The sequence below is a fragment of the Carcharhinus amblyrhynchos genome, chromosome 10, assembly GCF_965287045.1.
Source record: "Carcharhinus amblyrhynchos chromosome 10, sCarAmb.v2.hapA, whole genome shotgun sequence".
Taxonomy (NCBI): Eukaryota; Metazoa; Chordata; class Chondrichthyes; order Carcharhiniformes; family Carcharhinidae; genus Carcharhinus; species Carcharhinus amblyrhynchos.
The window spans coordinates 52,758,865-52,774,126 of NC_137333.1; the positions used below are offsets into that span (position 1 = coordinate 52,758,865).

The following is a 15,262-nucleotide window of genomic DNA, read 5'->3' on the forward strand; positions in this document are numbered from 1 at the left end:
GTTGACAGACTTTTCTTTTTGGGTTTTCGTGCCTCGAAGGAATGCTGTAAACTATGTAATATTTTAAGAACTGTCCATTACCTTTGTACCATCATAATGAATTTTCCCAATCTAGCTCAGCCAACTTGCCCCATATACCTTTTTAATTTCCTTTGTTCAAGTTTAACACACTGGCTGCAGATTGAATTCTTTTACCTTCGAACATAAAGTTCTATCATACAATGACAACTTAATTCTAAAGATTTTTTACAAGGATTATTAACTAGCTTTTTTTCATTGCACAATACTAGATATAAAATAACTTGTTCTCTAGTCAGCATCTTGCTCTATAAATCCATCCTCAAACTCATTTTCCACAGTATCTGTGCTCATTAGGCTTACCCAATCTATATGCAGACTGTGCAGATTCAAGTTACACATGATCACTGTATTACCCATACTACATGCTATTCTAATCTTCTGAATAAACCATGTCCCATATTACCACTCTACTTGGTGGTGTATAACAACTCTTACCAATGTTTGCTGCCCCTTGCTTTTCATAGCTCTACGCAAACTGTTCCCAGATTTTGTTCTTCCAATTTGAGATCTGTCCTTACCAATTTATGATCTCATTCCTTATTATCAGTGTAACACCACCTCCTTTTCCTTTTTCTCTGTCTTTACTAAATGTTAAATATCCCCAAATATTCAGTTTCCAATCTTGGTCACCCGTAATGGCAATTAGATCATACTCATTTACCCCTATTGTGTGCCTTGTCACAAAAGCTGCATGAATTCAGCAAGAGTCCCGTTCACTTGATGGCATTATTCCACATCCTAAGCCTGGTTGATAGCTCACCTTTGTATCACCTGCTTTCTAATTTCACTTGCTATCTTTCTGTTTCCTATAATCAGTTTTTCTTCCTGCCAATTTGAGCTAATCCTCAGGTTCCCATCCCTCAGCAGGCTAGTTTAAACCTTCCCCAATAGCACTAGCAAATTTCCCTGCAAAGATAGTAGTCCTGTTAAGTTGTTACCCATCCATCTTATACAATTCCTTTCTCCCTCTAAACCGGTCCTGATGCCTCAGAAATCTGATGCCCCCCTCTCTTACACCAATCCTCGAGCCACATGTTAAATCGCTCAATCCTGCTGTTCCTATGCTCATTAGCACGACCCTGAGAGTAATCCTGAGATTACTGTCCAAGGTCCTGCTTTTTAGTTCCCTTTCTAACTTCCTAAAATATGTCTTTAGGATCTTCTTCCTTCCTATGTTGCTGCTACTAATGTGGACCACAACCTCTGTTCACCCTCGATGTGGCTTATGCTACCAAATAAACCTGTTGGACTTTAACCTGTTGTTGTGAGACTTCTTACTGTGTCCACCCTCCCCCAGAAAGATGTCATGCAGCCATTCCGTGACATCCTTGACCCTGGTACTAGGCAGGAAATCCACTGTCTTGAAATCACACTTAGTGCTGCTAAAAAGCTTGTCTGATTCACTGAGTATTAAATCCCCTGCTTTTCCACTTTTTTTCCTCCCCTCATATGCAACTGAGCTACCCATGATGCCAGCAACTTTACTCTGGCAGCACTCCTCTGAGGAACCAGTATCCAAAATGGAAAACCAATTAACAAGCAAGATAGATTAACAAGCAAGATAGACAGTCAGCATGGCTTTGTGAGTGGAAGATCATGTCTCACAAATTTAATTGAGTTTTTTGAAGGGGAAACCAAGAAGGTAGATGCGGGCAGTGCAGTTGATGTTGTCTACATGGACTTTAGCAAGGCCTTTGACATAGTATTGCATGGTAGGTTGTTGCATGAAGTTAAATCTCACAGGATCTAGGGTGAGTTATATAAATGGAAACAACATTGGCTTCTTGACAGAAGCCAGAGAGTGGTTGTAGAGAGTTGTTTTTCAAACTGGAAGCCTGTGACCAGCAGTGTGCCTCAGGGATCAGTGCTGGGCCCACTGTTATTTGTCATTTATATTAATGATTTGGATGAGAATATAGGAGGCATGCTTAGTAAGTTTGCAGATGACACCAAGATTGGTGGCATAGCGAACAATGAAGAAAGTTATCTCCAAATGCAATGGCATCTTGATCAATTTGGCCAGTGGGCTGATGAATGGCAGTTGGAGTTTAATTTAGACAAATGCGAGGTGATGCATTTTGGTAGATTGAACCAAGGCAGGGTTTACTCAGTTAATGGTAGGCCATTGCAGAGAGTTACAGAACAAAGAGATGTAGGGGTACATGTTCATAGCTCCTTGAAAGTGGAGTCACAGGTGGCCAGAACAGTGAAGAAGGCATTCGGCATGCTTGGTTTCATCGGTCAGAACATAGAATACAGGACTTGGAATGTTTTATTGAAGTTGTACAGGACATTAGTAAGGCCGTGCTTGGAATACTGTGCGCAATTCTGGTCACCCTATTATAGAAAGTATATTATTAAACTAGAAAGAGTGCAGAAAAGATTTACGAGGATGCTACCAGGACTTGATGGATTGAGTTATAAGGGGAGGCTGAATAGACTGGGACGTTTTTCTCTGGAGCTTGGGAGGCTGAAGGGTGACCTTATAGAGATCCATAAAATAATGAGGGGCATAGACAAAGTAGATAGTCAATATCTTTTCCCAAAGGTAGGGGAGTCTAAAACTAGAGGGCATAGGTTTAAGGTGAGAGGGAAGAGATACAAATGTGTCCAGAGGGGCAATTATTTCACATAGAGGGCGGTGAGCCTTTGGAACAAGCTGCCAGAGGTAGTAGTAGAGGCGGGTACAATTTTATCTTTTAAAAAGCGTTTAGATAGTTACATGGGTACAATGGGTACGGAGGGATATGGGCCAAATGCGGGCAATTGGGATTAGCTTAAGGGTTTTAAAGAAAGAGGGCGGCATGGACAAGTTGGGCCAAACAGTCTGTTTCCATGCTGTAAACCTCAATGACTCTATGACTCAGGGGACTCCTGTAATACCTGCTTAGTTCTCTGAGACTGCCTGGAAATCCCCATTCCCTCTTTGCCTGCATGCTCCTAATCCGCAGTGTGCCACCTCCCTAAACATGCTATCAACATAATTCGCAGCCTCACAGATTTACAACAGCAAATCCAGCCACTGGTTGTGTTCCAAAACCCAGAGCTCAAGCTTTTGCAGATGGTGAGAATTTCATAGATTTGTCAAAATAAACAAACATCACTTGACTGGACGTTTGAAAAACATCTCTGGATGCGCTCACAAAATCTGCCAAAAACATCAAAGTCACATTTTCCAGCACAGCTGAGTGTGCAGACTCAGTACTCCAACCCATGCTTCACTCGCAGGTGCGAATTAAAAAGGTTTCTAAATGATGTCTGAGTCCATGAAACTTCTACAAGTTCTAAAATGTGAATATCTAACATGGCACTGTCAGCTTCTAATTAGGACAGTGTTAGGTTCATGACGTGCCACCCCCTATTCTTTACCAGTAAAAATGTCAGCACCAAATGCAGATGCAGGATTTCTAAAATCATCGCTCAGTGATCTTTGTTTTCAGAACCTCGCTCTGTGCAGTCCCGAAAATTCAGCCCCAGGTGCCACTTGTCAGATTGCAAAGTTGAAAATACAAGAACTAGGAATAGATAGGGGAATGCTACAAAGTGTTGAGGTCTGCACATTAGTAACATTTTCTTTGATTATTAAAATACAAGTTTACCAGAATATGCAATATGTGAGCATCAAAAGTCTTGAGAAAAGGAATTCTGTTAATATAATTACTAATACCTTTCATAATCTCGTTTTGCTGTTTAATTATTTCCAACTTTTCTTTCATGGCCTGTTCTACTTGCTCATTGTTAATTATCTCCTTGCGTTCCAGTTCTTTCTCCAGTTCCTTGGCTTTTCTGACTAGTATTCTGATATGTTCTTTCTGCTCCTTCTTCAATTGTTCATTCTTATAAAAATGCAGAGAAGTACAATATTATTAAAGCAGTATTTGTACAGTCTGCAAGAAAGTGTATTTGTTTGTACCCAACATAAGGTAACGTAGTCTGCATCAAACACATGTGATATCATCATTGTATATCAACAGAAATATTTTCAGTTTATTTTTAAACTGCATCTATTTACACCTTCTATGTCATGGAAGTATTTAGTGCTGATATTGTCACTGAATGATAGCTGCAGCTTGGCTGATTTATGAGTCAAAAGATTAGGAGTTCTAGCCCCAATCCATTTTTAATCAGTAAGGAAATCAAGGGTTATGGGAATAAGGTGGGAAGGTAGAGTTGGGGATTATCGGTGAGATTCTATGGCCTCCCCTCAGGCTGCGTGCCATTTGTTGGTAGTGGGATCTTCTGGTCCAGCCGCTGTCAATGGGAATGACCACTGAAGGCACCCCTTGCTGCTGGGAAACCTGTAGGATCAGAGAATCCCACTGGCATGAACGGCCAGAGATCTCTGGCCCATATCTGATCAGTCATGATGTTATTAAATGGCAGAGCAGACTCAATGGGCCGAAGGACCTACTTCTGTTCCTATGTCTTAAGTGAGCACAAAAATCAAAACTGACACTTGGGGTTTGAATGATTAACCTCCAGCAACCATAATTATCTTCCTTTATGCTTGGCATGACTTCAGGCAGTGGTAGGTTTTCCACTGACTTCAATTTTCCTCGGGCTCCTTGGTGTCATACATAGACAAATGCTGCCTTGATATCAAGGGCAGTCACTTTCACTATTCAGTGAAAGGAGTAAATCCATGCTCTCAGAAAGAATAAAATGGAGTTCAAGAAGAACATTTATCAAGGTGAAACGGTAGTGTGCCAACATGCTTCCATAGAATCCCTACAGTGTGGGAGGAACCCATTTGCCCCATTGAGTCTGCAACAATCCACGTCCACCCTCTCTACTCTACCCCCATAGCCCCACACATTTACTATGGAAAATCCCTCTAACCTGCACCTCTTTGGATACTAAGGGGAAATTTAACATGGCCAATCATCCAACTTGCACACCGATGGACTGTGGAAGGAAACCAGGGCACTCAAAGGAAACCCATGCAGGCACAGGAAGAAGATGCAAACTCAGTGCAAACTCCACAAAGCCAGTCACCCAAGGCTGGAATCGAACCTGGGCCCTTGGAGCTAACCACTGTGCCACCATGCAACAAAATTAGTCAGGATGCGAGTTTGTGTTCACTGAGCATGTGGCAAGTTTATATCTGTGCCACAAAGATACAATCTGATGTTTACAAAGATGCAGAAAGATCTGATAGGCTATTTTTACATAAACAACCAGTTTAAGGGCAGTAATTATGCATATTGCGGTGAAACCATCTGAAGGGAAGGAAACAGAAGTGCTTCTAAAAATACCATTAATGATTGAGTTAAAACTCATAAAGTGCATCACAATTATTATTTGATAATTTAAGTCTCAATGCAGAAAAAGTAATAGTGTCCACAATATAGATGCCAAGTACATGAAAGATTTATTAAGGTAGGATGAAGTGAGTAGAATGAGTGAATTATGTCCCCTTATCTGTATTGAATTAACTGACCTGAGCTGAAATGCAAAGAAGGATGTTAATATTGGTCTCAGTATGCTAAGTTATACTGGCCAAAATATATAAGTTTCTGATTCTGATTATTACTCAGAAGTTCCCATGTGTTTGCATTGAATGAAGATAGGATTGGACTCAACTGTCTTAATCCACAAAGTTGAATGGCCTGCTCACATATACTGTCAATTTAGGTGTAATTGGCCAGTCCAAGTGTGATACTAGAGAGCAACTGGCACTCATGGAACTTCAGCCTAATAAGAAATTCATATCTTCAGTGCTAAAGAATAGGATGAACATTGGCAAGGGACAAATGGAGATTAGTTGAAAAACCTCATGGGATGAGGGGGGAAGATTTTCCTTGTACGTTTGCTCCAACCAGGAATCCCAATGGCCTGTTGAATCAGGCGAGATAGCCAAATTGTGATTTCCACTGAACATCCAGCCTGGCCCATGGCTGTTGAAATCAAGTTCTTGCTCAGAGCAGGATCCTCTTGTTTTCTCTCATAACACTCAGCTGTTTTGAAACCTCTTTGAAGGGCTTTGATTGACAGCATAGAACATAGAACGTTACAGTGCAGAACAGGCCCTTCGGCCCTCGATGTTGCGCCGACCAATTAAGAAAAAAGCAATGACCCTCTAACCTAAACCATTCCCTTTCCATCCATAAACCTATCCACGGACCTCTTAAACGCCCCCAAACTTGGCGCATCTACAACTGCAGCAGGCAGGGCATTCCATACCCTTACCACCCTCTGGGTAAAGAACCTACCTCTGACATCCGTCCTGTAACTACCACCCCTTAATTTAAAGCTATGTCCCTCGTGCTAGCTTTCTCCATCCGAGGAAAAAGGCTATCATTGTCCACCCTATCTAAACCTCTAATCATCTTGTACGTTTCAATAAGGTTTCCTCTTAGCCGCCTTCTTTCTAACGAAAACAACCTCAAATCCCTCAGCCTCTCCTCATAGGACCTTCCCTCCATACCAGGCAACATCCTGGTAAACCTCCTCTGCACCCTCTCCAATGCCTCCACATCTTTCCTATAATGTAGGGACCAGAACTGCACACAATACTCCAAGTGCGGCCGCACCAGAGTTTTGTACAGTTGCAACATGACGTTGCGGCTCCAAAATTCAATCCCCCTACCAATAAACGCCAAGACACCATATGCCTTCCTAACAACCTTATCGACTTGATTTCCAACTTTCAGGGATCTATGCACATATACACCCAGATCCCTCTGTTCGTCAACACTATTCAGAGTCCTACCATTAGCCCTATACTCTACACATTTGTTATTCCTGCCAAAGTGAATTACCTCACACTTTTCCACATTAAACTCCATTTGCCACCTCTCAGCCCAGCTCTGCAACTTGTCCAAGTCTCTCTGTAAACTATGACACCCCTCTTCACTATCTACCACTCCTCCGACTTTGCTGTCATCAGCAAATTTACTAATCCATCTTTCTATACCCTCATCCAGGTCATTTATAAAAATTACAAACAGCAGTGGCCCCAAAACAGATCCCTGAGGCACACCACTTGCAACCAAACTCCATGACGAATACTTTCCATCAACCACCACCCTCTGTCTTCTATCAGCTAGCCAATTCCTGATGCAATTAACTAAATCACCCTCAATCCCATACATCTGCATTTTCTGCAGAAGCCTTCCATGGGGAGGCTGTCAGCTTCACAGGTGGGATCCCCTTTTGACTTTAAAAGTGCTGTAGCTGCTGTCTGACCCCTCCAGACTGCTTTGGTTGACAACAAGATGTCAGTGGCTCCATTGGAGTTTGTTTACAAAATCATCTCCTGCTTCATTGACTTTTAGGAGTGTGGGTGGGATGGGGAGGTAGCATGTTGAGTACCCCAGGTCTCAGCAATTGGATTACTGTTGAGTCGCAGGGCAAATTTTTTGGCAGAGGCAGCAGTCCCAACATATAAGTAACATTCATGATGGCCAGGAATTATGGCTGCCTCCTGGATTTGGGCTGGATAGCCAAAGTTTGGGTGAACCAACCTGCTGTGGTGAAATGTGCCAAACTACAGATAAGGAGGAATTTGACAAAGGAGTAGCAAGCTGTTCGGTTGCTGAAGGCTTTCACCTGTGTCGACCTCACCAGTTATCTGGTGATGACGCACCTTCAAATGTCCAGAGACTGCTACAATGCCAAGCACTCAACAGTTTCCATATTCTAAATATATCTAGCTGGGTTGTTAAAACATAAATGTTTCATCTGAAGAGATTCACAATTTCATTTTGATTTTTGTACAAAAATATTAAAATTGAGTTCCCTTAAGTCTCATTAAAAAAACAACCAAGGGAGAAATGCTTTGACAAAGTGTCATCTGGGCTCGAAACATCAATTTTTTTCTCTCCTTACAGATGCTGCCAGACTTGCTGAGATTTTCCAGTATTTTCTCTTTTAGTTTGACAAATACTGCCACTGTTTTCTGTTGAAAAGAAAAATGAAATCAATGGCCAGAATTCTTTGGTCTTATATGGTTGTCAGTGAGAACAGGGAATTTGGCGTTCATCCAAATGTCCATTCACAGTAGCAGGACCGGTGAATCCCAGCCGTTGTTGAGGTCGGAGAATTCCAACCAATGCCTCAATTATCACACTTGACAGAAAAGCAGGAAGTGCTCTTGACTGTCAAGCCAGAGCAGCTGATCCCTGGCTCCAGTGAATCACATGCCTGGAGAGTGGGGGACAGTTTTATTCAAACGAGCTGAATAGGATCTGGCAAACTCTCTGACTTTCCCGCTAGCAGCAGCACTTTAACTTTCAATATATTCTCAGTGACAGCCTGCTTATTAAGTTTTCACCTAATCATAGTTAGTAATTTGGACAATAAGCCAATATATTAAACTAAATAGTATAGTGGAAAAGACGAGCTAACTTTCAGTGTGCAGCAGGAACCTGGGGTGGCATTTTGCCAGCAGAAGCCAATTAATTGATGGGCCTTTTTGATGTGGACAAACTACCTTCCAGGGTGGAAATTAGGCCCTTAAGTGGCTCAATTGTCTCTTACGGTCTCACCGACGGTGCACCCCTACCACAGATTTCCCGGTGGCAAGGGCTGTGTTAAAAGGGAAAGCCTGTTGACAATTACAGGACCACAAGATCCTGCTGCCATTGAGTGGCATGCTGTCACAAAGCACACAGCAGAGGGGCACAAAAATCTCTCCCATAGTTACACAGTAAAGTTCTTTTGGTTCACAAAGTCTGTACTGACAGAACTACACTAAATCTACAGTAATCCCATAGCCTTGAATTATATTTCAAGTGCTCATCCATGTACATTTTAAAAGGTTGAGAGGTTTCCAGCTCCTAAAACCCTCCAGGCAGCGCATTCCAGACGACCACCCCTACTCTGGGTAAAAAAGCTTTTCCTCAAATCCCAACTAAACCACCTGCACCTCACCTTAAAATTATGTCTCCTCATTATTGACCCTTCAACTAAGGGGCACAGCTGCTTCCTATCCTCCTTGTCTATACTCCTCATAATCTTATAACCTCATTCAGGTCCCCTCTCAGCCTTTTCTGCTGTGACGAAAACAATCTGAGCCTATCTAGTCTACCTTCCTAGCTCAAATGCTCCAACCCAGGCAATATCCTGGTGAAACCCCTCTGTTCCCTCTTCAGTGAAATCACATCTTCCTATAGTGTGGTGATAGAACTGCACAGAGTATTCCATCTCTAGGCTAAACATAATCTTGTATAGGTTCAACATAACACCCCTACTCTTATAATTTATGCTACAACTGATAAGAAGGCATTGGGACACTTGCCTTTAACTACACTATTAACCTGTCCTGTTGCCGATACAGGATCTGTGGACAAGCACCCCCAGATCCTTCTGAGTCTCCTAGAGTCCTGCCGTTCATTAAGTACTCCCTTGTCTTGCTAATTCTTCCAAGTGCATGACCTCACACTTCTCATGATTAGATGCCATCTGCCACTGATTTACCCAACTGATCAATTCTTCATGCTATTTATGTCATTGGTACAAACACGTATTATGAGCTCTGACTTGTCACTCTCCCCCTTTAGGATGCTCTGCAGCTGTTCAGTGACATCCCTGACCCTGGCCCCAGGGAGTTATCACACCATCCTGGAATCATGTCTGTAGCTGCAGAAATACCTTCTATTCTCCTAACTAATGAATCATCCATCACTCTTTCTTCATTCTTCCTCTCCTCCTGTATAGTCGGCTGCTTGTGATACCAGAAGCTTGGCTTTGCCTGCATTCATTTCAGAAACCTGCGCTCTCATCGGCTTCCAAAATGGAAAACCAATTTGAGAGTGGGATCCCAGGAAACTCTGGCACTACCTGCCTGCTTCTATTGTAACCCCTCCCCCAGTCCCTTGAGCTGTGGTGTGACTACATCTCTAAACATGCTAACCACGTAAACAGATGTGCCACAGTGTCTCTAGCACCGCTCAAGCTCTGAAACTCAGAGCTCAAGTTTCTGCAGTTGGGAGTACTTCCTGCAGACGTATGCGGTCGTCTAGAATGCTGATATGCTCCATGACTTCCCACACATGACAGGACACATAGCCCACTGGACTGATCTCACCTGCCATGTCTTAAACTTAAGTGTATTTAATTTTAAAAGGTACTCCTCTTAGATTAATCTTCTCTCTAATTTTACTTTGGCCGACTTATCCTTGTATTATTATAATAATTGATCACTTTGCTTTATTATGTTAGCTCTGACTTTTACTTATCCCTGGTGCTTTTCAGTTAAAATTTTCAACTATTACTGACTGCAAGGACATCATTCCCAGACTGCTTCACTGTGACACTGACTGTGAAGACACTGATGTGAGACTGCTTGACTCTGATGCTGTCTGCAAGGATACCATTCCTACACTGCTTCGCTGTGATGCTGACTGTGAGGTCATCATTCCCAGACATCAGGCTTCCCTTCTGATGCCTAATCCTGCCTATTGCCAACCCTCCCATCTCGCAGCCAGAACCCAATGAGCTGGCAAAATTCAGCTAATTGAGAAAGTGGAGTTGGATTAAAATTTTCTAGCCTTCTAGTTTTGTTTGTTTTGCAATAACTCTGGATGAAATGCGTACGCCAGGTCTATGACAAAGAACACATTTTCCCTATTTCATATATTTTCATGTCCAGATCAAGAAATCCATCAGTAGCACAGTGGTTATCATTACTGCCTCACAGTGCCAGGGACCCTGGTTCAATTCCTGGCCTGGATCAGTTACTTTGTGTGTGGAGTTTGCACATCTGTTTCACTCCAGCAGGGTTTACAATAGCTCTCCACTTGTGGGGAGCTAGCGAACCCAACCTCGCTGGAGTGAAGGGGGACCACCCAGGAGGTAGGGGGTGAGTGGAGTAGCCTCTGAGCATTGCCAGCTTGGCTCCTTGGCATTACCCAAGGGGAAAATCAGCACCTAGGCACTGCCCACCAGGCATCAGGCAGGGCTTATAGAGGTGGGGTTACTTACAGGGAGATTGGTGGGGGTGAGGGACCCACTGTGAACTGGGATCAATGATATAAGAAGGGAGGCCAGTGATTTGGGCTGTCCATTGGAGTGGGGGGAGGGGTTGGGGGGAGGGGTGGGGGGGGGGAGGAGGGGTGGGGGGGGGAGGAGGGGTGGGGGGGGGGAGGAGGGGTGGGGGGGGGAGGAGGGGTGGGGGGGAGGAGTTGGTCAGCCTGCAGGGACTGGTGGGAGGGAGATCAGGACTGCGAGGGGGATATCGGGGGTCTGCTTCCGGGTGTGGGGGAACCTGTGTGCCAACAATGTGGCGTCGCGGGGCTGGCCAGCAATCAAACCGGCCAGCGATCAGGAGGCCAACAGTGCGAACCACTGTGCATGCACTGATCTGTCAGCGCTGATCTGCACTCAGCTGCCGGCCTCTCCAGCGGGAATAGGCCCCACTCACTGATTTTTAGGGTGATCACACTAGTGCACTCTGCACTACACAGAATGTGGAAGATTCATTTTGAAAATCCCAGTGAAAAAACTAGCGGAATTTACTTCAGTTTTTTATGTGAATTTGACACTTAGAATTTTTTAGAGAGAATCTAACCCAATGTATTCAATATGCAAAAATATACACAAAAGATCCTTAATCTACTGCAAACTGAAGAACATTGTTTTTATACATCTGAGAACGCCTTACTTGTTCTCTGCTTTGTGCATTCATTTCTTCCTGATTTTCTATAACGTGGGTGAGTTTTTCAATAGCCTTTTCTTTTAACTGAAATCTAAGATAACATGAGTAGTTAACACATTGAATACAATGGGTATAAATATATGGCAATGTCACAAATTACAGCCTAATCTAATCCAAATATTCATGCACATTTATCTTTTTCACTGAAGGAGCATTTGGGATAGGTATGGATAGGATAGCTACCAAAGTAGCATCAGATGATGGTGCTAAAAAAGAAACAGCCATCTTGTCCCATTTACATACATGATTCAAGAGGAAATACAATCCCATATAAATATCACTTGTGTTACCAATTGCTGACACATTTTATATAATGGTGAACAATGTTTACTCAACTATGCAGAACGGGAGAAAAATCTGATAATCCAGAAGTAATAAGTTCACAATACAATGTAACACAGCAACAACTCGCATATAGTGTTTTTAAATATAGATAAAGTGTAATCAGACAAAATTGACACCCAGGCAGAAAAGCAGAGGTTTAGGGATAGAATTTCATAGTTTAGGATTTAGACAACTAATGGGTCAGATTTTGAGGTGAGGTAAGGAGAGGGCAGGATGCACAAAAGGCCAGAGTTGGAGGAAAACACAGTTCTCGTTATGGTCTTCGGTAGAATGATGTTAAAGAACTAGAGAAGCGACTTGAACATGAAGATGGAAATTTTGAGATGAAATATTGGGGAATATTGCAAACACATGGATGGAGTGTGAGGAGAACTTGATTTGGATAAGGACAGTAAAGATTTAGACAAGGTGAAGTTAATGGAGGGTGGATAATGGGAGGCTGGTTAAGAAAGCATTGCAATATTGGAGTAGGGAGGCAACAAAGCATGGAGTAGATGGGTTGATGCAAGGGTGGAGATAAGCAATGTTACAGAGATGGAGGGTTTATAGGGTCCAAATCTTGGTGAAATCTTGGAGGAAATTGCGAGGCATCTTGAAGGGAATTGCTTGATAGGGCAGACGCAACACGGTTTCATTAAAGGGAAGTCGTGTCTGACAAATTTACTGGAGTTCTATGAGGATGTGTCTAGGGCGGTGGATAGAGGAGAGCCGGTGGATGTGGTCTTTCTGGATTTTCAGAAGGCGTTTGATAAGGTACCTCACAAGAGGTTACTGCAGAAGGTCAGAGGACATGGAGTTGGGGGTAGGGTGTTAGCGTGGATAGAGGATTGGTTGTCAAATAGGAGGCAGAGAGTGGGGGTCAATGGGTGCTATTCGGATTGGCGGTCAGGAAGGCGAATGGGATGCTGGCCTTCATAGCGAGGGGGATTGAATATAAAAGTAGGGAGGTCTTGCTGCAGCTGTATAGGGCATTGGTGAGGCCGCAGCTGGAGTACTGTGTGCAGTTTTGGGCGCCGCACCTGCGCAAGGATATTTTGGCCTTGGAGGGAGTGCAGAGGAGGTTTACTAGGCTGATACCGGAGTTGAGGGGGTTGAGCTATGAGGAGAGGCTGAATAGACTAGGCTTGTACTCGTTGGAGTTTAGAAGAATGAGGGGAGATCTCATTGAGACGTATAAGATGATGAATGGGATGGATAGGATAGAGGTGGAGAGACTCTTCCCGCTCAAAAAAGACAGTAGGACTAGGGGGCACAGCCTCAAGATAAAGGGGGGGCGGTTTAGAACGGAGTTGAGGAGGAACTTCTTCACTCAAAGGGTGGTGAATATCTGGAATTCTCTGCCCGTTGAAGTGGTGGAGGCTGCCTCGCTAAATATTTTTAAGAAGCGGGTTGATGGGTTTTTGATAAGAGAGGGGATTAAGGGTTATGGGGAGAGGGCGGGAAAGTGGAACTGAGCCACGACAGATCAGCCATGATCTTATTGAATGGCGGGGCAGGCTCGAAGGGCCAGATGGCCTACTCCAGCTCCTATTTCTTATGTTCTTATGTTCTTATGAAATGGGGAAATTGGCTTCATCCTGAGACATTGGTCAATGTTGGGGATTGAATTTGTAGAATGATGATTCTGTTCTTCACAATTTTTAACCTAAGTGACATAAGCATGAGTACCCTTCTGAAGAAATGCATATATAGCCTTACTCATTATTTTACAATAAGAGCTCATTACAAGCCTGGAACATACTATCAAATATTTAATTATGTACCTCAAACGGTTCTTTACTTTGCTCCAAAATGCTGCCATTTGAAAATTCCCAAACTGAGGATTCACTCTGAATCAATAGGCTTACTCCATCCCTGCTAATTTCACCAGTGATTAAGGAGGCCAATACAGCTGTTACTCACTATGGAGCTACTAACTACAAATCACTTCCACAATGTGCTTCAATAGGTTAAATTTTCCATGGCATTAAGAGAGGGAGTAGTAGTTCTACCTGGGCACACATGTATGAGACATTTCAGATGTTACATGTCAAATGATAAATGGCCATTGTCACCTCAGCATTTATTGTGGTAACATGTTAGATTTTCTATTCATAGCATGGTATTTAATGGGGGTCACAACCATCAGTTTGAGAACCAGCAAGAGCCCCATGTTGTCTGTTTTGGGGAGGCCAGGTGATTTTGATTAGACATTAGCAGGCTTTCTCTGGGATTAAGGCTCCCAGAGGGGAAATCTTGCCCACTGAGAATTGCTGGCCAATCAGAAACCATCAGTTCTTCAGTGCTCAACAGTGTTACAGGGGAAACAGTGGCTGTTCCCGGTACTACACCTGCCCAAAGTCTAGGATCACCAATGGACTCGGGTATGAGTAGATGATTGCGAGAGGGGATGGGTCGGGAGCAAGGACACGATGTGGCTCTCATGCCTCAATGTCAGATTCCTCAATTAGGCATAGAGTGCCAATGAACAATGGACTCCCTGACAGCCTGTAGGCAACACCAACAGGATCTGCTTTACAGGCTTCCGTCTTGTTGCAGCAACAGATGAGGTCTTTGAGGGTCTCATAAGAACATAAGAAATAGGAGCAGGAGTAGGCCATCTAGCCCTTCGAGACTGCCCCACCATTCAATAAGACCATGGCTGATCTGCAGTGGATCAGTTCCACTTTCCCGCTTTCTCCCCATAACGTTTAATTCCCTTGTCTATCAGAAATCTATCAACCCGTGACTTAAATATATTCAGCAAGGTTGCCTCCACCATTTCAATGGGCAGAGATTTCCAGAGATTCACCACCCTTTGAGCGAAGAAGTTCCTCCTTAACTCCGTTCTAAATGGTCCCCCCCTTATTTTGAGGCTGTGCCCTCTAGTTCTGGTTACCTTTCTAAGCGGAAAGAATCTCTCTACCTCTACCCTATCTAGCCCCTTCATTAACTTGTAAGTCTCTATAAGATCCCCCCTCAGTCTCTAAACTCCAACGAGTACAGGCCAAGTCTATTTAATCTCTCCTCATAAGCTAACCCCCTCATCTCCGGTATCAGCCTGGTGAACTTTCTCTGTACTCCCTCCAAGGCCAATATATCCTTACGCAAATAAGGGGACCAAAACTGCACACAGTACTCCAGTTGCGGCCCCACCAGTGCCTTGTACAGTTGCAGCAAGACCTCCCTACTTTTATA

At 43.4% G+C, this 15,262-nt stretch overlaps 1 protein-coding gene across 1 annotated transcript in view; it reads right to left on the minus strand.

Moving 5' to 3' along the window:
* Positions 1–15,262, minus strand: part of ccdc83 (coiled-coil domain containing 83) — a 63,075-nt gene that overhangs the window by 32,366 nt on the left and 15,447 nt on the right. The window contains exons 3-4 of the mRNA XM_080197893.1: positions 11,687–11,771; positions 3,749–3,917 (exon numbers count right to left, since the gene is read on the minus strand). Coding sequence (XP_080054019.1) covers positions 3,749–3,917; positions 11,687–11,771 — 254 coding nt within the window. The remainder of the gene's footprint in view (positions 1–3,748; positions 3,918–11,686; positions 11,772–15,262) is intronic.